This window comes from Varanus komodoensis, unplaced genomic scaffold, assembly GCF_004798865.1.
Source record: "Varanus komodoensis strain SLA01 unplaced genomic scaffold, ASM479886v1 scaffold42, whole genome shotgun sequence".
Classification (NCBI taxonomy): domain Eukaryota; kingdom Metazoa; phylum Chordata; class Lepidosauria; order Squamata; family Varanidae; genus Varanus; species Varanus komodoensis.
In genome coordinates, this window is record NW_025335972.1 from 6,443,078 (window position 1) to 6,464,933 (window position 21,856).

At 48.0% G+C, this 21,856-nt stretch overlaps 1 protein-coding gene across 1 annotated transcript; it reads left to right on the forward strand.

Moving 5' to 3' along the window:
- Positions 1-361: 361 nt before the first annotated feature.
- On the forward strand, positions 362-21,183 carry CRB3 (crumbs cell polarity complex component 3). The gene is made up of 4 exons (XM_044443716.1): positions 362-436; positions 16,467-16,722; positions 18,178-18,239; positions 19,308-21,183. Exons 2-4 carry the CDS (start codon positions 16,647-16,649, stop codon positions 19,509-19,511), a joined length of 342 nt encoding a protein of 113 aa, XP_044299651.1. The 5' UTR covers positions 362-436; positions 16,467-16,646; the 3' UTR covers positions 19,512-21,183.
- Positions 21,184-21,856: the final 673 nt, after the last annotated feature.

Below are 21,856 nucleotides of genomic sequence, written 5' to 3' on the forward strand. Positions count from 1 at the left end.
CTTGTAAGCTCCTCGGGGCAATTTCCTTCTTTTTGTGTACTGTTGCTATGTAAAGCCAGCCCGACACTATGCATAACAATAGACATTCAACGACGCTGCAAGGAGGGGTGAGCGTTGCCAGCGTAATGCAAGGGTCGAAGGGAAGAGCGGACACGGTTTCCATTGGAAGAAGCCGGGGCGGGGAACGCCCCCCCCGTTACCTCCCTCCGCCGACGGGTTAGTGACGTCGACCCAGGTCGCTCCCTCCTGGTTCCAGCCGCCGCCAGGTATGCGGGAGGCGGCGCTTCACCTGGCTCAGGTGCAGAGAAGGGCAGTACCTGTGGCGCTGTGGTCACGTGCCCGGGAGGCGGCGCCGTCGCCGCTGTCGTCGGCGGCCACAGAGCGCTCCCTCGGAGCCAACTCCAGCACCGCGAAGGGACCGGCAGCGGCAGAGCAGGTGAGCGCAGGGGGACAGGGAGAGGGGGCGGCCTCCACGGGGCCCATCTTGACTGCTTCACCCGGTACGGTGGGAAGAGGGCCAGGTCTCACTGGGGCACCTGCTGCGCGGGGAGAAGCGGGGAGCGTGGTTTTCCCCCGATCCGCTTCCTTCTCCGGGTGGGTGGGTTCATTTTCCTTAACTTGCTGGCGCGGGGGGGGGGGGGCGCCTTGCCGTTCTTCTCGCTGGCCAGATGCAAGCTCCGACCTCTCTCCCGCCCCAGGCCCTCCCCCTTCGTCCACTCGGGGCACCTGCATCCCACCGCGCCCGGTCTTTCCGCGCAGGGTGCAAAGGGCCGCGCGGAGGCTCCCGGAGCTCTTCGCTCCAGCTTCCGGGCAAAGTTGAGGCAAGCAGCAGGTGGCCGAAACCCGACGGGCGCTGGAAGGGAGTGCCTCTCTCGGCATCTTGTGGGCGAGAGAGGGGATCCTTCTGTCCCCCTTCCCGCGTTCGTACCTACCTTGCTTTTTTGGAAACCGCCCAGTTTCGGGTGGCTTGCGGGAGGAGGCGGAGGGAGACCCGGCGGCACCAAGCAGAGAGTTTCTGTTGCCTCCGCTCCGCTCAGCGAGTGGCTTTGGCGGTTAACCTTTGAGCAGCCTGGCCAGGTCTCTTGTGATCCAGGCCAGGAAACGGGGTGGAGGTAGTTCCCGTCGCCCCCATTGCTTTCTTGGTTATTGTTACCTCCTGACATTTTTGGGCAAGAAATCTAAGACGGTTTACATGATCTTCCTCTTCCCCATTTTATCCTGATAACAACCTTGTGAGGTAGGCTGGGCTGAGAGTCAGTGACTGGTCCAGAGTCACCCGGTGAACTGAGTGGGAACTAGAGCTGAGTCCCAGCCACCTTCCCTGCCTCTAATGGAAAACTGGCAGTGAGGGCCACCTTCAGGGAGGAACCCTCCCCCCCTCGAGCCACCCTTCTGTGGCCCACACGTGTGCGCGCGTTGTGGTTTCCTTCAGAAACAAAAGACCCACACAACCCAGGAATTGCCAGGGTCCACCAGCATGTGGACAGGGGGAGTGTCTATTCATGGGTTTTCTTGACTGTTGAAGGCATAACTGCACTTGTGTAAAGCAGGTGTGCACATGCATGTCCTTTTAAAAGCAGAAAGGTGAGACTGAGGCCATTGAAACCCAGCATTCTTTGCAAGCATCCCAGCAACTAGCAGATAGGAGGTGGCCTACCAGAAGCCAGCTAGGGAATTACGATACGCTTTCAGTATGCCTCAGTTTAGGGTGGCCAAGCGAGAAATGCAGGAAGCTGCCTTTCAAATCAGACAGTTGGTCAGCCTAGTCTAGTATTGTCAGCACTGACTGGCTGCTGCAGGGCTTCAGGCAGAAGTTTTTCCAGCCATAGCTTCAGCTTCTGGGGACCAAGTTGTGGAGGCGTTGTGCACACAGAGCAGGTGCTCTGCCGCTCAGCTGCAGCCCTTCTTCAAAGTCCAAAGGACTCTTTGTACAAATAATTAAAAAAAAAAAAAACCAAGCAAACTAATTTGGTGGAAGGAGAAACTTCAGCAAGTTGCTCAAATTGCTCAAAGTACAGAACACCTGCCCTTCTTTGTATCTGCCTCCCCTCTCCTGCAAGCTGTGGGGGCTTGCTTCTGAAAAGCCGATGGCCTGGCTCCCTCCAGATATTTCACACCGTAGTTTCTCATTGGTTTGGGCTGCTATGGCAATTTGTCAGGCTACATGGAAGTTGGAGTCTGGCACATCTGGGGAGGACCCACTGGATATGGTGCCGTCCTCCATGGAGAAAACTAGATATAGCCAGTTAGGGTTGCCGAATGTCCAATTTGAATTCCAAAACTTGTGTCATGCAAAGTCAGACATCTTCCTATAATGTGCAGGGTTTTGAGATCTCCACAGTGTTGCCAAAAGCAATTTGATGGGCTGACTGGATATGGTAGTCAGGATGAGTTCATGACGTGTTGTAAGAAGGTTTGCTATTTGTGATGCCTTTTGTGATTTTCAAGTTGGCCTAATAAAGACATTGTACCTTTTTTTTTTGGATTTTTTTCTTATGGCCAACAGAGGTGCCTTTATTTTTTAAACCAAGGAAGCCCTGCCCTGCCCTGCCCTGCCCTGCCTTGAACAACACTTTGGAATGGAGCAATCTTGCATGTGAAACTTTTTACTTCATGCAGAGATGAGCACAAGCACTTGCTAGGGCTAAAGGCCTCAGAGTAGAAATGTGGTGGTGTTGTTATTATTGCAGCTGGCAAGCCTGTGCATGACACAACTTTATTTTCATTTGATCTGGGTTCACACTTCCCTTGGATTCCCTGTTACCCTGCTAAGAGCCATGCTGGCTTGCCAAGATTTGAAGGCATTGTGTGGGTGACATGCTGAGTTTTGATGCACTTATGGGAAGGGCCTTCATTTGAGTTGACCAGGCTTGTGACTTGCCAGGCAAATCTGAGAACAGGAGGAGATGGAAGGTGTGCATATACAGAATACACATATTGTCATGTTTGGGGGTAAAAAGGTGACATCCCTGCTTTGTGTTTGTGTGTGCAAGAGTAACTCCAGCTAGGTGGGAGCTGTTTCATGGCTGCCACGCATTCTGAGAGCCAGGGTGTCTCCCCCCCCCCCCCCCCCGCTGTGCTCCCGTGCCATTAACAGCTAGATGAGAGGCAGAAGTCTAGCAGGAGTGAAGCCTTCCTGCGGTCTTTTGATGCATTTTTGGAAAATGCTTGTGTGGCCCATGCTGGGGGCGGGAGGGGTGGAAATGGCAGTTCCAGTGTTCAGAATGTTTTCTTTCTTGCCTAGAATGCATACCCTTTCATGCCTTGTTGTGGCATGGACTGGTGTGTTGTACGATTGCACCCCTGAAATAAGTTTCAGAATCTCAGAACGAGGTATCTGTTGGAGGAGGCAGAAGTGGGTCCAGATAGATGCATGTGTCAGCACTGACTTTAGCTCAAATTGATTTAGTACCTTCTAGTTTCTGCACTAGGAAGGCAAGTGTAGGCAAGGTGAGCCTCTTGCTATGAAAAAGATACATTTGGTTGCTGTTTGCAGACAATTAGGCCTTAGTTACTCTAGGATTATTTCTTGCTGTTAGTTTTAGAAGGAAGCGTTCAAAGGTGGTGAAGACCTACCAGCCTGGACTCCAGAGCAGGCCCAAGGCAGTTGGGATGTAAAGCGGAGAACCTGAAGGCCAGTCCCGTGGCGCTTTCTGGCAGGGGGCATAACCCACGGAGCCTTGGCTGTGGCACTGCCCTAGCATTGAACTGATTGGCATGAGTGGGGCTGTTGGTTTCCTCCTCCATAGGTAGCAGTTTGTCACATCTAATGGGTCATGGGAAGGTCCATAGTCCATTTGTCCATCTAGCAAAAAAGAGAATTTGAGCACACTTTGTAAAGTTATAATTAGATGTTGTTATCAAAATGCTCATTGCATTTTGTCTGTCTCCATGGGCCAGATATCTTGGCAAATAAAGCTAAACTCTTCATTTAACTGGAACAATTTTATCATCCCAGGTGGGGCATCTGTGTGCAATTTGTTCAGAGATTCTCCCTCATTGATTAAAAATTACATATTATTGTATAATTTGTTTAGGAATCAAATAATGTAATAGGAAATCTGTTCTATATGTTATGTATATTTTTCTTCCTTTATTAGTATTGATCTACTTTTGGCAGCATTTTCTATTTGGAGAAGTGTATGTGGTACTGATGCTTGATTAATTTGGGGTGTGGTTGCTTGATTGTGGGGTCAGTATCTCTTCCTAAGGCCCAGTGCCGCACTATGATTTCCAAAGGCAACGTGCAGTGAGCTTGTTGTGCTTCTGTTGCATTGAGTTGGTATCACCTTCCTTTTAGTGGATGACTCACAGAAACTTGCCAAAGGTCATGGGAATGAGTCTGTCTCAAAGTTGTCTTTCTGACCCAGCTTTCTAGCTAAGAGACCATGATTCTGGCAGGAAGGAAAGCAGTGGCAAGTCAAGATGGGTTCACAGCTGCAGACTTTCTCTTATGTAAAGCCTAGAGAATCTAGTTCCTCCTTGCCTGGCTTCAACTTCAAGGAGCAAATGTCATGTAAATGAATGCTCCCATGCCAAGCGACTATGCAGAAGTCATACCAACAAAGGGAATCCCACACCAACCAAATGATGGGGAGTTTTGCACGCCTGTAGAGTATGGCACTTCAGTCTTCAAACAACTTTTTAGTCTCATTCCCAACTCCCTTCTCCACAAGCAAAGGTTCTTCTTGATTTTTAGGTGTGTTTTTAATTGATTTGGTTACACGCTTGCTGATATTTTTATAAAAATGTGTAGCATGGCCCAAAGATCAGCCTCTGTAGCAGAATGGTCACTGTAACTTGGATTCTGCAAACATAAGTCCCTTTCTCTAACTGCTTAGAGGACTTTGAGAGTCAGTAAACATGTGGATAGGCTTGATCTAGTAGATACTGTTTTCTTGGACTTCCAAAAGATTCTTGGCAAAGTCCCTCACCGAAGACTCCTGTGAAAACTTAGCAGTTGTGGAATAAAATCAGTAACTAGTTAAAGAACAGAAAGCAGAGAGTAGGAATACATCCTCAATGGAGGGATGTATGTGGTCCTACAGGGAACTGCATTGGGACCAGGACTTTTCAATAAAATATGCTTTATTGAATTTGCAATACTTTTAAATAAATGTTCTGAAATTAGGAGTTAGCAGTGAAGTAGTCATGTTTGCTGATGACACCAAAGTGTTTGGGGTGGTTAAAACCAAAAGGAGATGTTAGGAGAATGGGCATCTAAATGATAAATGCCATTCAGCGTAAGGAAGTGTAAAGTAATGTATGTTGCTTTACAATTCCCAACTTCAAGTATAAGCTGATGTGATCAGAACTAGCAATGACGGACCAAAAACAACAACAACAACAACAAATCTTGAGCTTGTGGCACATAGCTTGTTGAAAATGTTGACCCAGTGTAGAGTTCCTGTGAAAAAGGTAAACTCCATGTTAGGTGTAGTTTGGAAAGGAATTGAAAATAAAACTGCCAATATCATAGTGCCTTTATACAGATCTCGAGTGGAAAAGCATCTAGAATACTGTGTACATTTCTGTTTACGCCTGAGAAAGGGTAGTGTAGAGTTGGAAAAAGCGCAGAAGAGCAATGCTGTCACTCCTGTTTCTCTTTGGAGGAATTGCCCCTCTAGCTGGAATACTGAGAACTGGAATTAATTTAAGGAGCTCCTCAGCACAGGTGGTGAGTGTGGCCCTCCAGATGGTACTGGGTTGTGCTGATTTGATGGTGCTGTGGGATGGCCTGCTTCTGTTGCAAAGTTTCCAGCAGCACTAGCCTTGGTAGGGAGGGGCCATGCATGGCTCAGTGACGGGGCACTTGCTTTGCAAGCAGAAGGCGGTAGGTTCAATTCTCACGTCTCCCAGCAGGGTCAGAGAAACTCCTGCCTGAAACTCTGGGCTTGTCGGACTGAGGGTCTGGCTCAATCTAAGGTCGCTTCTTGGGTACCTAGTGGAGTCTGGGGCCTCCTGGTGCCACGGAGCAGCAGTTCCCATCAGCTCTAGCCATTGTAGCCAGTGGTGAAGGATGATGATACTTGTAGTCCAGCAACAGCTGGAGGGCCACATATGCCTCATCCCTCATTCAGAAGGTTTAAAACAGAATTAGACACATTAATGGAGGGACGGGCTTGTCACCACCAGCTTTTAGCAACAATAGTGAGATCAAACCACCATATTTAGAGGCACTATACCTCTGAATAGCAGATGTTGGGGGAGAAAGTAGGGGAGACCATTTCCTTTGGGCCCTGCTTGTAAGCTCCCCAGAGACATGTGGTTTGCTGTTTCAAAAGAGTTCTGAGCTACATTGTCCTTCCTCAAGTGGGGTCCTTCCAAGTGTTGTTGTCCTACAAGTCCCATAATCCCTGCCCATAGGCCATGAGGGATAGATTTGACTACAGGAGGAGGAGAGCTGGGCAGGGTGGATCTTTGTCTGACCCCACACAGCTATTCTTATGTTGTTAATGCCACCGCCGACACCTTCTCCTGAGTGTCCTTGATAGATGGAGTGGGGTCAAGAAGAAACCTGTCTCATAATGGTTTCTTTCTTGACCTGTACACACTTGGCTTATTGAGAGGTCTAGATGGGGTTGAGGCCTCCTATGGGACAACAGAACATGTCATGCCTGAACAAGCTCTGGTGCAACCCCAAACCTCCAGAAGTCACATGCCCTAAGTAGTTGAGTGGAGTTCACCCGTGTGCCATTCCAGTGCTTTGTGATCTCAGATTAAAGACAGCTCTTTCTGGAAGGCCCCAGAGTTTGTTGGTGAGCATACCTAAACAAGCAGCATTGGAAAGCTATCAGAACAACTCGGGGATAAGAGTTGTGTGGAAGCACCACTCAGGGTCGGGTTATTGAAAACAAATTTAAACTATGAACATTCCCCAGAGCTTGGTTAAATCCATTATTACAAAATGTAAAGAATATGGTTTAACAGTGCTTCTGCCTAGAGAAAACCATCCATCAAAACTCAGTGACCAGTTAAGGAGGGCATTAAATCAGAAAAGCAACTGATTGTAACTCTGAAGCAGCTGGAGAGATCCATAGCTGAGATGGGAAAACCATTCATGAAATGGCAGTCGGACAGATGCTCCACGCGGGTGGGCTTTATGGAAAAGCAGAACGAAGAAAGCCATTACTGCAACATGCTCATGTCAAAACCCGTTTGGAGTTGGCAAAAAGGCACATGGGAGATCCAGCAAACATGGGAAGATGTTCTGCAGTCACATTCAATACTGAATGCGTTGGCCTTGCTGAAAAGTGCTGCATATGGTGCAAAGCCAACTGTGCTCGCTGCCCTGATCACACAGTGAAGCATTGGTGGCAGCATCGAGCTGTGGGGGTGCTTTTCTTTAGCAAGGACTGGGAAACCGATCAGAATGGAGGGCAGGATGAGTGGAACCAAATACAGCGCTATTCTAGAGGAAAACCTGTTTCAGTCTGCAAAGGGCTAGGAACTGGGGTAGGGGTTCAACTTTCCAGCAGGTCAGTGATCCTCAGTGCACAACCAGTGTTACCCTGGTGTGGTTGAGAAACAAGAACCTGAATGTCTTAGCATGGCCTGGTCAAAGCCTGGACCTCAAACCCATTGGGAATTTATGGCAAGACTTGAACGTTGCTGTTCGGCAGCAGTCTGCATCCAGCCTGCCGGAGTTCAAGCAGTTCGCCAGGAAGACTGTGCTGACGCTGCAGGGTCCAGATGCGCAGAACTGGTGGAGCCTTGCCCAAGAGGATTTGCGGCTGTCATTGCTGCCAAAGGTGCTTCTTCCAAGTATTAAGTTGTATGGGGGATACTTGTAAGGTTTTTTGGTTTGGTTTTGTTTCATTCACTTTTGTGCCAAAATAAAAACGTATTTGCACTTTCACAGTTTTGAGTATACATCAGATGCTAACGGTGCCAATTCAATCAATTTAAGTTCTGGGCTGTAATGCAACAAAATGCAGAACAGTCAAAGTGTGTGAATACTTTTGCGTAAGCTCACAATAGTAGAGAGCAAGTGAGGATGGGGCTACTGAAACTAGTAGGCAATGAATTAAAGCAAGGGTAGGCAACTTGTGACCCTCCAGACGTTTTGGCCTTTAGCCCCCAGAAGCTGTAAAGACGGAAGGCAAGATTACAATGCAAAGAATATTATTTGCTTTCCCCAGGGTGACTTTGGGGCTTATGTCTCGTGGAGTGCGCCCTCCACCCGCCCTGCAGCGTAGCAAGCCATGTTGAATGAGGGGAAGTGTAATAAGCAGTTTGGGCTTGCTTGCTTGCTTATTTATTATTTGTTTATGAAATACATTTGTATCCTGCACAATAGCCTGAAGGCTCTTTGGATTTGGAGTAATCTGCCAGTGGTGGTGGTGGTGTGCATGTGGGGAGTACCCCAAAAATTCCACTGGGCATGGCCAAGCCTTTGGACATGCTTGAAGCAGATCTTTGGATCCCAGCCCATATTGCCACAGGCTGTGGCAGACCCTTTAGAAAAGGTCGAGAGAACATCGGTTCATTGGCAGCCACAGCAACTGGAAAGCTGGCCTCTGGGTTCACTGCTGTGTTGATGATCTTCTCTGGATGCAACTTGGTGACCTTTCCTCCCTGGGGCATCCTGTAGGGCTGTTGCAGGCCAGACGTCCTGCTCAACAAAAAGAGAGATTCTGGCAGCCTGCCTGTTATGCAAGGCGGTCTCATTTTTTGCCTTGCAAGTGGAGCAGTGATTGACACACTCCCTCAGAACCAGTCATCTGGGGAATGTTCCCTTTGAAATGTGCTGCCAGGCAGTTGAGGGGGGAGGGGGGTGCTAGTGGCTGGTGCACAAAGAGTTCCTTCCTTCCTTCCTTCCTTCCTTCCTTCCTTCCTTCCTTCCTTCCTTCAAGGTGGGGCCTTGGTGGTGGTGGGGAATCTGTATGAGGAGCAGAGCAGCAGAACTCCAACAGGCTCCTTGAGGTCAGGGGGAATGCAAAAGTTTTCTTAGTGTGTGATTAGCATTGTTGATGTGGTGCCACCAGAGCAGTGGGTTCAAGAGGACAACGCTCTTCCCAGGGAATTTACGGTGGAGAATCCTGCACTGGGGAAGGGAAGAGTTCTGAGGCAGCAGAGCCAAGGAGGGAAGCAATGCATGGGGTTTTAGCAGCACATGCTCAGGCTGGCGTGCGGTAGTCCAGAGGAGGGAGTTCTCTTTCTCGGCTGACCACAGGTTAATAGCTAGGCTAGCCATCCCCACGTAGGTGCCCTCTGGATGTGTGGGACTACAGCTCCCAGCAGCTCTCTCAAACGAATCCTTAAATGAATGAGCATTGGTGCTCTACTGTTGAAAACATGTGCGAATCCCAAACTGCACAGGGTCAACTGGAGGGCAGGGAGGAGGAGTAGAGGTGGAGATCCATGTTCAGCTCACTTGATTCCACCTGCAGAATGGAGCATGACATAATATGTCTAAGATGGTGTATCGCACCCTTCTACCATGTGGGTGATCCCAGAATGGAGGACAAGCAACACAATAAAAATACAATAGCACAATACAGTGGCTGAAACAAAAGGGCCTGATGTAAAACTCCACTTGAAAAAACATTTGGAACACCTTAAAGAAGTTTAAAAGTACAAAACTTTAAAAAGGCATGGACTGCTTCCTGGCTGAAAAAGTGGGGGTGAGTCCTGTTTAAAAGTGTATTTAAAGGTCCACAGTCGAGACCAGTGATGGCAAACCTTTTAGAGACCGAGTGCCCAAACTGCAACCCAAAACCCACTTATCGCAAAGTGCCAGCCCTGCAATAAAACCTGAATACTGTGGTTTTAGTTTAGAAAAAAACAACTCACAGCCAGTCCAAGCAATATGTGCCATAGGCTTGCCACCACCGGTCTAGACTCTCCCCCCTCCCCTTCAGCTGGTTGCCCAAAAATAAAGATGTGGAGCTAAATGCCTTTTTCCCCTTAGAAAAATGCTTCCAGTCTCCCCCTGCCTCCCATGCAGGCACCCTGTGAGCTGACGCCATTTGCTCTTCTTCCATCTAGTCCCCCCACCCCACCCCACCCCACCCCACCCTCAGCTGACTGACTTCAGCAACCTTGCAGTAGTGGCAGGAGATAAGTCACACACTGTTTCCTTGTGACATGAAGTCACAGGGCCTCATGGTGACGGCCACCCAGTCCCGGCTTGTAAAGGCAAGGCAGGCTATTTTTAGAATTCTTTCCTGCCCTACCCTGAAGGTTTGGAGGAAGTTTACACAGAATTAGTCTATACCTGTCTGATTTTATTCTCTCCCTGCCCTTCCTGGGAGAGTTTGCACAACATGGCAACCCACTCTGAGAAGCAGCTACACGGCAGAGGTTGTTTGCTGAGCAACCCATGGTATGCTTACCAGATGATCAGGTCTTATCTTGAGTTGATCTCCCTCTCCTTCCCTCCCCCAGTCTTCCAGTTGGTATCCCAGGGTCCTGTGAGGCAAAACCCATCTTGTTTCCTTCTTGCTCTGTTTTCAGGGCTACACATTATTTCCTTGTCCCAGGAAAAAAATGCTCAAATTTGCTGAACATGTTTTGACAGCTATCAAAAGCCTGTGCTTGCAAAAAGGTGGTGAAGTACAGATCTCCTCTTTCCAGGTTTCCTGGAAATTGTCAAGGAATTGTGGAAAAGGTGGAAGGCACAGAAATCTGTTCAAGGCAATACGAAAAACACTAGCAGATCACACTCCAAGTGGAAAAATATACCTGCCACACCCTTTTATGGAAAAAGCTCTTTCACTGCCTGGCTTTTCAGTTGACAGCTATCAAGTGTGTACAAAACAGCCTATCTGGAGCCTCTTTTGGTCAAAGTCACGGATGTTTCTGACTGAACTTGGACAGTAGACACTTGTCAAGACTTTGGACAGTCAAGACTCTCCATTGGAGCCACAGGTGTACATTTGTGAAGTGCCTCCCCGCCATGATCTCAGTTGCACAGATTTCTGCTCCCCCCACCCCACCCCAAGAACGGTAATAGCCATTGATGGTCACTCCAAAGTGCTGCCTGGGCATTTCTGGAGCATCCGTCATTGAACATGGGAAAAGCCAGATCACCGAGAGTGGCAAGGGAGGTGTTGCCGCTCTCTCCAAGCTCCTCATTTGCCACCTCCCGCAACCTGCGCTGGCATTGGTCTCCCGGGTTTCGATGACATGCCATCCCCTAGTGGGCTCAGCAGCCCATGCAGCAGTGCCAAAATGAGCCATCCTGAAGGAGCAGGCTGGGTGTGGGCCACACGACAACCCGCTGTGGGTGGGTTATGACGGGCTGCCATGTGTTGTCCAAACTCAGTGTGCCTTGCCAGAGGCCTGTTCCTGCGCAAAATAAGGATGTTTCCAGATTCCCCCCACCCCCATCATTAAAATAATGGGACTTCGCCTGTATCAAGGCCTTCAGCGTGCTTCCTCTCCGTACCCCTTGCAACATTTTGCAGCATGGAGCAGGACGAGCCCTCATGTGGACCAGGGAGTGGGGCGTAAGCTGGCTATCCCATCTCCCCATTCTGCCTAGCACAGAAATCTGGATGGGCTACTGGAGAAGCCCCTTCCTCAGTTCTCCATTCCTTCTCTGTCAGTCCCCCTACACCCTTTTTGCAAGTCAAATCTAACCGTGTAAGGCAGGGGTCCTCAAAATTTTTCAGCGGGGCCGTTGAAAGGTGCCGGCGATGGGTGCGGGCCGCCAAGGCGGTGCGGGTGGGGGGCGCGGGCCAGTGTGGAGATACACGGACGCGTGTGTGGGTGCGGCCAAGCAGGGGCGCGTGTACGGAGATTGTTTTCTCCGAGCGAATCCGAAACGATCTCCGCACGAGCAAGCGGCCGTCTCGCCATGTGTGTGCGCATGCATGCAACGAGTCCAAAACCTCTATGGCGGGCCAGATAAATGGGCACGGCAGGCCGGATCCAGCCCACAGCCCGTAGTTTGAGGACTCATGGTATAAAGTGTTAGAAGGCCCTAATTTTTGCATGCACAGTGATTCCTGCATGGTCCTGAATTTGTTGGGCTTCAGTTACAACATGTTGTTATTGCATTGCATTTATACCTGCCCTTCCTTCCTCTTACAAGGAGGCTTACAAGTAAGAACTAGAAGTATGGCTAAGTAAGGGCTAGGACCTGCATCTCCCTGGTTCCCCTGTTCAGCACTCACTAGCACACCGCACTGGCTCCCAGAGAACAGATCCCTCCCTGAAGGGAAAACCAGTTGTGCTGCAGCTCCAGAGAAATACGGAGCTGGCAAAGATTTTCTTCTTACGCTGTGTGCTGATGCATCGTGCTGCTGCGGCTTGCCACAAAGCTCTGGGATTGCACAGCAGGGAAATCCTGGACCGCTCTGGCCTCCCTTCCGGGCTCCTCTCATGTGGCTGTTCTTGAATCTGCCCAGCAGATGGGAGGCGGGGGCGATGGAGCAGATGGTTTTTAGGAGCAGGCTGTGGGTTACTGGTTGGGCCTGAATGTTGCCCTCAGATTAGTTGTGGGTTGGTGAATGGTGCCGATCCCAAAAGCCAGTTCTGGTTAGGAACGATGGGAGTTGGGAGCAAAGAGCCAACCCCTGAGAAGCTCCCTGGTTCTCCCCTCTGCGTCAGGGGCACAGCTTCCCTCCTCTTTTGGGGGCTTCACCACTGGGCAGTGCTACATTTATTTGCTGTGGTTTTATGCTGGCTTTCTGCTGCTGCATGGACCCCCCATGGTTTTCTTGTCTCCATGCCTGGAGTGAGTCTGTGGCAAATCCCTACAGGCTTTTTTCCAGGAGCTCTGCAGTCTTTGCTTGTAGTTTGGGGTATTTTGGCAGAAAGCTTATACAAGGAGTGGATGCCAGCAGGATTCTGCCTTGACTGGGTCAAGTTGATCTTGCAACATTGGTGGCGATGCTGCTTCACATTACAAATTCTCTCTTCAGCCTCCATAATCCATGGATCTGATAAAAATTAGTTCAGAAAAATGGTGCATACAGTAGAGGGACTTAAGATTCTTCTTCTGTGATCCGATTCCACACAGTGCCCTTCTGTGTCTTGTCCAGAGGGTCGAATCCACACGAGGGTCACTTCATGTGTTGCCCCAGTGGTATTGCCGCCATTGTGAGTGTGAATACAGTGGTCTTTCGATGCCCTTGGCTTGGGGTTATGGATTGGCGTCTGCATGAACTGAGCCAGCTGCCCAGGGGCAAGTGGCTGCTGGTGGGCGGGAGGTAAGGGATTTTGCTCCTGAGGCAAAGTGTAATCTGCAACATGGATTGGCTCTGAGGACAGGATTGTGCTCCGCAGTGCTTCTGTGGGGACAGGCCGCGGGGCATATACAGCTGCACCCTCCTGGGCCGTGCTGCTGTTCCCATTGAGGCAGCTGCCTTACTCTGTCCAGTGGCAGGGCTGGCCTGATCCTTGCCTTTCCAGGACAAAACCTTGATGACATGAAGCCCCAACCCTGGGCTGTCCATATATATCCATGGCTGATGAAGACTCCCCGCATGGTATCCTAAATTCTGAAACGGTAGCATTTGCATAGAGCTTTTCGAATTCCATATTGTCAGTGCTTAGCTCGCATTACTTTCGGAACCTTACAACAGCCCTGTAAAGCAGGACAGTTCTAATAGATTTCCAAGTAGGGAGGGTAGAGAGGAAATGGAGAAGTGGTTATGTTGAAGGCCAAGGTTAAATCCTTATTCGTGACTGGGGTAACAGCTGAGCAGGGGCACTGAAGGTCTGCAATAAAGCAGGAGAGTTTTTCACGTGAGAAATACTCATCTTTTCCATTTATGCTGCTCTCCGTGCTTGAATGAGAGGGCCCTGAGCCCACTGCCACCATCTGCAGAAGGCTGTGGGGTGAGTGTGCCTCAGTAACCCCGGATTTCCTCAGTAACCTCACCTTATGTAGAATGTTAGGGTGCTCCTATGGGTGGTTTGGAGGAGAAGCCAGTTAGAAGCTGCTGTTTCCATCTGGAGGATTCTGATCTGTAATTTTCCAGAGATTTAGATCCCTTTGTCCAGGAAAATCATGCAGACCAGGCTTCTTGGGGAAGAGGCTTTCCCACTGAGCTGCTGACTTTGCTAATGGACAACTCATTCCTTCCTTCTAGCTAAGGCCACATTGCATGGCCACCCGCTGGGTTCTCTGCAAACCTCCTGATGGCATGGTGCCTAAGCTCCATTGGAGAAAGTTCTTTTCACATTGCTACCCACACCATTTGTCTGATTTCAGTTTGGCCTGTACATGTATGTACACACTAATACATGTGCTAAAACCAGATGTGTACAAATAGGGATGTTGGAAAAATCCACAGTGTGTTCAAACAAGTTTGGATTGCTATGACTCTCACCTGCGGAATGCACAGTGGACCAGCTTTTTTCAAGATGCATGAATTCCCTGGACTAGCAGACTTTTTAAAAATGGGGAATTTACAACAATGCACATCAGTGCCAATGAACTTTAGTACTCGTGTATGCTTACTCTGATGTTCTCTAACACAAGTGGAGCAACATTCTTTAAAAAAATCAATTCTGTCAGTGAGTGGATGATGACATGAAAGATGCTTGACAATCTGTGAAGTACAGTCAGAACATAGTTAACACAATCCATATATATCCCTATTTACAAACTTTGCACTGTAATAATGCATTCCTATGTTCACATACCTGGGGGTAAATCTGATTGAACTTAGTAAGGATAACTTCTGAGTAATACAAATACAGTACAGACTCACACTCAGCCCACACTCAAAGGTTTGCTTGATTGTTATTAAACTGTGGGTTGTTGTTGAAATATAGGTTATTCTGCTGACTAAACTCAGCTACTCTGAGAAGCTGTGGCTTCTGAACCACGGTTGTTGGATTGTGAATGTGTTCACCATGGTTGTTATCTTTGTTGGTTGGTTAAGACAACACAATAACCTACATTTCAACAGCAATCCATGATTCAACAGCACCCCACTCTCAGCCCATAATCCATGCTCGAGTCTTGTCTCAATTCAGTCATAGAATTGTGAAATAGCTTGTTTCTTTCCTGTCCATGTGCTAAGATGGTCCATTCAGGTTGTCTCTCCCTCACTTCTACTTGTACTTACTGTTAGGGACATAAAGCAGAGTTAGCCATGTTTGCTATAAGAAAGGGCCCCAAAACATATCAGATTAGTGTAACACCTTTATTAGGCCAAATCAAAGCTCACAAAAATGCACAAGCTTTTGAGCTCTTCAAGTATCTTCCTCATTCAAGGTATTATAAAGAGCAGGGGCACGTGTGTTTGCGGAGTAGGGATAGGAAGAATCGGTGGAGAATGTGGTACAGGTGGAGAGAATGGAGTTGTCCCCTAGAAGAACATCAGAAAAGAGCCAGATGACCCAGGTAATTGGTCTAACTGGTGCTTGCCAGGTTGCCTAGACTGGTTTTCAGTTCCCAAACTAGTTGGCAGGTGCAACTAGCACTCAGAAATTGCACAGTAATTTGGGGCTTCTTTTGTACATGGCATGGTGGAAACCTGGGTTGGTTACCAAAAGAGTTCATTCTACAAGGAACAGAAGTGAATTCAGACTCCAAGGCAAGAGCACCTGCCTGATGCATGTATTTGAAAATACACATTACATTTTTAAGTTTATTCTTCAGATGTCTGAGATGTGCAGCCAGAAAATGAAATGTGTATACCAACTCCAGCAACCATTTCAGTAGTGAATGAATTATTCCACATGGAGCAAACACCTCATTCCCGAGGATTTGTCTCCACTGGCTGTTCCTCCACGTGGTGGCCTTCAGATGTACTGGACTGCAACTCCAACTGACACTCCATCCGTAAAAGCTTCATATTTTCCTCCCAGAGCTTAGTTACCTCAAATCTGGCATCCATTTTTTAAAATAAGGACACAATCATATGCGTGTTGGGAGTTGTAGGACTTTCTTCTGTCTGTATATGCTTAGGATAGTGCCTTAAGTTGAGCTGATGTTTTTTTTTTTTTTTTTTTGCTTTTGGAGTAAGCATTTTGCTATGCCCAATACTTTGGCAGAGAATGGTATACTGATTTTTGTTAGAGTGGACACAATTTTTCTAAGATTTCCAAAATCTGATGAATTTGGAGGGTGAAGAAAGAAGTCCTGTTATGTAGAGCACACTTCTGTGAGAGATCTATACTCAGGAAGAGGGGGAGAGAGACAGACAGACAGACAGACAGACACAGACACAGACACAGACACACACTCTTGTTCAGGGCCACCCAGGGAACCACAAACAGAGATGGTCAATCTGACAGAAGTCCATTTTGACACCAGGAGGAAGGATAAGTGTTCGTTCTGACAGAGCAGGCTTCTCCATCTGGTGCCCTCCCGATAATGTTGGGCTACAATTCCCAGCCTCCTCCAGCCAGACATGTTGAGATACAGGTTTCCAGTGACATTGCCTGTGTGCGTCTCTTCTTCCTTTTTTAACCCACATTGGTTTTCCCATAATGAGGTAGAACCTTCTTCCAATAGTTTGACTGTACCAATGACAGTATTTTTACTTTTTATGCTCCAGTTGGAAACCAGACCTTTTATCTCCTCCATCGCGCATCCTGGGACTTGATTCTCCGTGGGCCGGGTGAGAAGACTGGGAGAGGACTGCTGTGCAAAGAGAGTGGATCAGCACACAGCCTCGCCTGGGAGGCCGTGGAGAACTCGACTGCCCCTGCCCCTCTCCTGGCCAGAGAGGCAGGCGATGGCGGGCACTGGGCTCCATGCATTTCTCCTGACAGTCTCGCTCCAGCCCCTATTTCAGCGTGCCTTCGGCCAAGGTGGGTGCTGCCCTCGGTGTCGTAGATACAGGAAGGGGCATGGGAAGTACAGCCCGGTGGGAAGCTCTGTGTCAGGTTTGCCAACAGACAGAATGCCTTCCCGAATTGCATGCTCCAGATCAACAGAACTCCTTTTCTGCATCAGCATGGGGTTCAAAGTAAGGGAACCCACCTCCTGATCCAGAGCAGAAAGCAAATTATGTCATACCATAGGTAAGCTTTGTTTCAGCAGGCCTTTGGTCTCAGACTGTCTGTTGGTACACACTGTTGCATGCCACTCATCCATTATAATCTGTTTCATATAAATACCTCTGCAGGGCCACTATAGAAAACTATTGGGCAACAAATATTAAATTTGAAATGGCATCGAAATATCAGATATAAAAAATCTGAACTTGTATGTGAAGAGTATCATACAAAATTGTAGAATTATTTTGCTGAGACCTATGGAGATTTTGGCTTGGTCCTAGTGCTCCGCAATCGCCCGTGCTTGTTCTTGGTGGGCTGAGTCTGATATTCCCAAACTGCAGTCTGAGAAGGCCTCAACATGCAAGGCTTATCTTTGGTCCAGGACTGCTTTCCTCAGCCTGGAGCCTTCCTGCTGTTTTGGGTTGCAACTCCCATTGCCCAGGCTAGGTTGACCAGTGGGCAGGAATGCTGGGACTTGTAGTCCAAAGCATCTGGAGGGCACCAGACTCGGGAAGGCTGAATCAAGCCATAGCTTGAAGTCAAGGCAACAGATCAGGTTGAAAGTAGTTCTGGAAATATGCCAAAGGCGCTGTGGGCTTCCTTTAAAGGTTTTTACTCCTGATGAAACTTTGCCTGGCATTTGGAAAGCACTTTCAGGGTGTGGTTCTGGGGTTCGGTCTGCCTGACTCACTGGTGCCCTCCCCAGCACAGCAGGTGTAGATTTTCTGGAACACAGAGGGAAGACAGAAGAAACCCGGTTGCTCCATCTCGTGCCTTCGCAGTGCCCAGCCTGAAAAGGAAACTGAATGCCTGAGAGCAGAGGCTGTCTCAGGGAGCCGCACCAGTCCAGGAAGGCTCAAAAGTACTGGGCTTAGCAGTCCTGCCAGCAGTCCTGCCAGTGCGGGAGGAGAAGATCTGACGATTCAAGGGGTCCTTTTCAAAATAGGCACATCCCCATTCCTGCAAGCTTGATTAAGACCACCACCACATACTGGGCTGATTTGACAGCTGCTTCACTTTTGAGATTTATGTGTGCATCTAGTGTTTAGTTGTGACAAAAGTGTTGCACTGTCCTTTGCAGGAGGCATTTAAGGAGTGGCCACCCACCCACCCATTAGAGATGCTGCAGTTGCATTGCAGCAACTCTGCATTGACCAGAGAGCTGGGCTGGGTACCCACCAAGGTCCCTTTCAGATCTATGAACAAGCTGAAAGTGAGCCCCTTCTCCCTGTATTTCTAACTCTGTTTTTGTCTCTCTCAATCAAGGTTCCTTAAAGAACAGCACAGCGAACCCCACATCGCTGTCGCCCTCCCCATCTGGCCTCTCGGTATGTCTCTCTTGTAGGGATGCTTTTGGTGTGGGTGTGGTTCTTTGGGGGTGTGTGCTTGGTGTGGGAAGTCTCTCTTACAATGCCTGAATTACAGATCAGCCATACAGGTGGATGTGCGATATAGGCTGAATTTAACTGACATGAGCTGCTATGTGTATCCCAGGACAATCCCACCCACCTTTTTGTGGGCGAAAGGGAAAATGGCATATTGGACCCTTTGCTTGTTCAGGTAGTTTGATGGGATGTTGCCATGCTCAAGCTGCTGGCCTTGAGAGCACCAAGGCCACCCAGTGGGGCGTTCTTGGTCATTCCACATGGATCTGTGGTCCATCTGGAGTCATCTTTGGGTAAAGCTTTCCATGTGGCGGCTTGCTCTCTCTGGAATTCCATGCCAGCTAAAGTCAGGTAAATGCCTCCTTTGTTTAGTTTTCGGTGTCTGCTGAAGACATTTTTATTTCAACAAGGTTTCTTGAATGAGCAACCACCAGTTGTATTGGCATAACTGGATATAAACATTTTGTTAAATATTATTTTATGCATCTTGTTTACTGCTCAAGAATCCTTTTTAAATTCTGTGACTAAAATAATGTCATGGTAGAAAACCCAACAGCCACAAAACATTAAAAATAAGAACAGTCCCATGCATGATGGTCCTGCAGAAAGGTGGGAGGAGGCAGCTGCAGCCCCTCCCATTCCCTCCACTCTGCGGTGCCTGTGTGGCAGCAGTGGAGAGCTGATTTTGAGCTGCAGCTCCAGTGCTCACAGCCAACAACCAGAAGGCTTGAGATCTTGTGGCTAAAGATTGCATTAGGCAGAAACTTGGCAACCAGACGCTTAATGGGCCACAGTTTACTTAGCAAACCTGCAAGCAAGGCAGTTGGTTTCAGTACTAACATTTTCAGTTTCCCATGAAGCCATGTGGTTTGGACTGGGCTGCACACGCCCAGACAGTCTGTAGGCCTCTGGCTGCAGCTGCTTTTCCCATGTCAGAGCCCACCCCATCTTTTCATCAGTTGCTCAACAGCCATTAACCATGTCCTCCCTGTTTCTCTTTTCCTGTGGCAGGGGTCAGCGCTAGCTGCAGCCATAGCAGTGCCTTCTGTCATTGGGGGTCTCCTGCTGATCGGCCTCTTGGTTTTCATAGGACTCAAAGTTCGGGAGAAGCGCCAGACAGAAGGCACCTACCGGCCCAGCAATGAGGAGCAGGTCGGTGCCCGGGTGGAGACAAACGTCAACCTCAAGCTGCCCCCAGAAGAGCGACTCATCTGAGACGGGAGCAAGGCTCTGCTCAGGTGGCCTTGGCTTGGAAGAAGTGCGTCTGCCCCACAGACTGAAAAGCGGAATAAAAAGGGACCTGCTTCCATCAGGCTTGATGCTCCCAGCCTGCCACTAAGCATTGCAGGCCACCAGGCTGTGAATGGCTGTGAATGGGAGGGGTCCCGAACACTGCAAGCAGGGCTTTGAGGCACCTTGGGGCTGGGGCTTGTGCCCGTGACGGTTGCAGACAGACGGTTCAGGGCCAGGTCCTCTTTTGCCTCCCTGAGCATGCGGAAGAAAGAGGGTGGCTTCCCTTTTATGCAGTGCCAGCTGACCAGGGCTGCTTCATTTCTCTTGGTGCTGTCCAAAAGGATGGACTCTCCTCCTTGTGGGTGGGTGGGTGGGTGTGAATGGGATTGCCAGCACAGCTGGCAGGATTTGCTGCTTTGCCTGAATGGCAAAGGATGGGCTGGATCTTAAGGAGCCTGCCATGTAGGATCTGGGGCAGGGTCACCTTTTAATTTTTTTACATGGAATTGCACTGTGCTTTTAAGTATGTCATTATTTAATAAAAATAAAATCTCCCTTTGCTGGTGGAGTCAATGTGACAAGGTAGTGCTACCTGGCATTATGAAGGGAGCATTGGTTCCACATTGGATCGTGACTTGTTTTTTAGTCTGCATAAAAATCCACATGTATTTTCATTCACTCTTTTCAAAATATGCATTTTGTATGTGTGTTTTACACACTTTTTCAAATATATGCAGTTTTGCAGGTGATTTTCCATTGAAGTAACTGTTTTTGTTGTGTAGTTTCCAAGTATGCACATTCTTTGTGCGCATAATTTTAAATATACACTGTTTCAAATGAACATTTTGTATTTGATTTTTTGGTAACTACATCACAGACTTTGGAAAAGCATCAATTTAGTCATCTAACAGCGTTGCAGTTTCTGTTTAGGCTTGGGAAGTGTGACTTTGGTAAGTTCACATTGAAATGTGAAACAAACCAATTTTTTACCTACCCCTACTCTGTTCACTTATCCAAATCAATCTGCAAGAAACACAGATGGCCTGTATTATGGGCAAGTGCCTTAGTCTGAGGCTGGCACTAGATGGCAGCACAATTCTTTTTGGGGATTGGTAACAAATGTCTTTGGTCTACATTTTAATGCAGACCCATCAGATCTGTACTCCAAATCATCAAATAATTTGCCATGGAAATTCCTGCACTTCCAAATTTTGTGATGCACTTTGCAAAAACAATAAAAAAACATTTATAAAACGCATACATTTTAAAGGGTGCAAGCAACAAATTTGCATTTTTAAACAGTAAGTCTCAGAAGACCTGGTTGGGACATCATGACTGACAACCCAGGAATGGGGTTCAGCTCCCTCAAGCTGTAGTGGGGCTGACCAGGCATGAGCCAGCAGATTTGCCTGTTCCCACTTATTCCTAGTTACCTAGGGTTTCAGCAACTCACGGGTTGTCAAGCAAAGCATGCAAAGCAGACCTGAATATAGCAACATTAATGTACATAATAAAATGAAACTATTTGGAAAAATGAACAGAAAACCTGTCATTCTGCTTTAAATGTGTGTATATTTGCAAAAGTGTATATATTTTAAAAATGCATACAAAACAATGCATTTTAACGTATATGAAAATGTGTGACAATGTCCATGCAGGTTATGAAACTTGCAATCTAATATGGAACTTAAAAGTGAAAAAAAGAAAAAAGAAGTTCTACTCATTCCTTGTTCTTGTGCCACCAGTTTCCTGCAACCTAATTGGAACTTGTCTAGACACCTGTAGCTTTCTTGCAAGGGGTAGAGGTAGGAAATTGCAATTGCCCTGTGACCTGTGGGCCTGGTTCTCTTAGTAGACTCCATTCAGAAGGTAGAGTGGGATAGTGTAAACAGTGTAAGCTGGTGCCCTGCAACAGCAGGGGGTTGGGCCTGATGGCCCCTTCCAACTCTACTATTCTATGATTCTGCGATTATGGATGGTTATTGGCTCAATTTCCACTTCCAGTGCTCTCCTCTCCTTTCAGTTAGGCCTTACAGCTATGCAAATGACATAATCAACACCATACAACACCAGGCTTAAAATGGATTTTTGTTTAACAACTATTTTTTTTTTCAGTGCCAAATGACCCAGAATAACATCTAGGCTCAAGGAGCAGACATACTCGTACCTACTGTTTTTCTTTCAGAAGTTTAACTGGCTGTTGGAACACTGATGCACGGTCTTGTTCTCTAACCTCTTTTGCTCACTTCATCCTGTTCTTAAAGGGTGTGGGTGGGGCAAACTAATGGATTTTTGTGGAATAAAGGCCTTCCTAAAATGTTCTCATA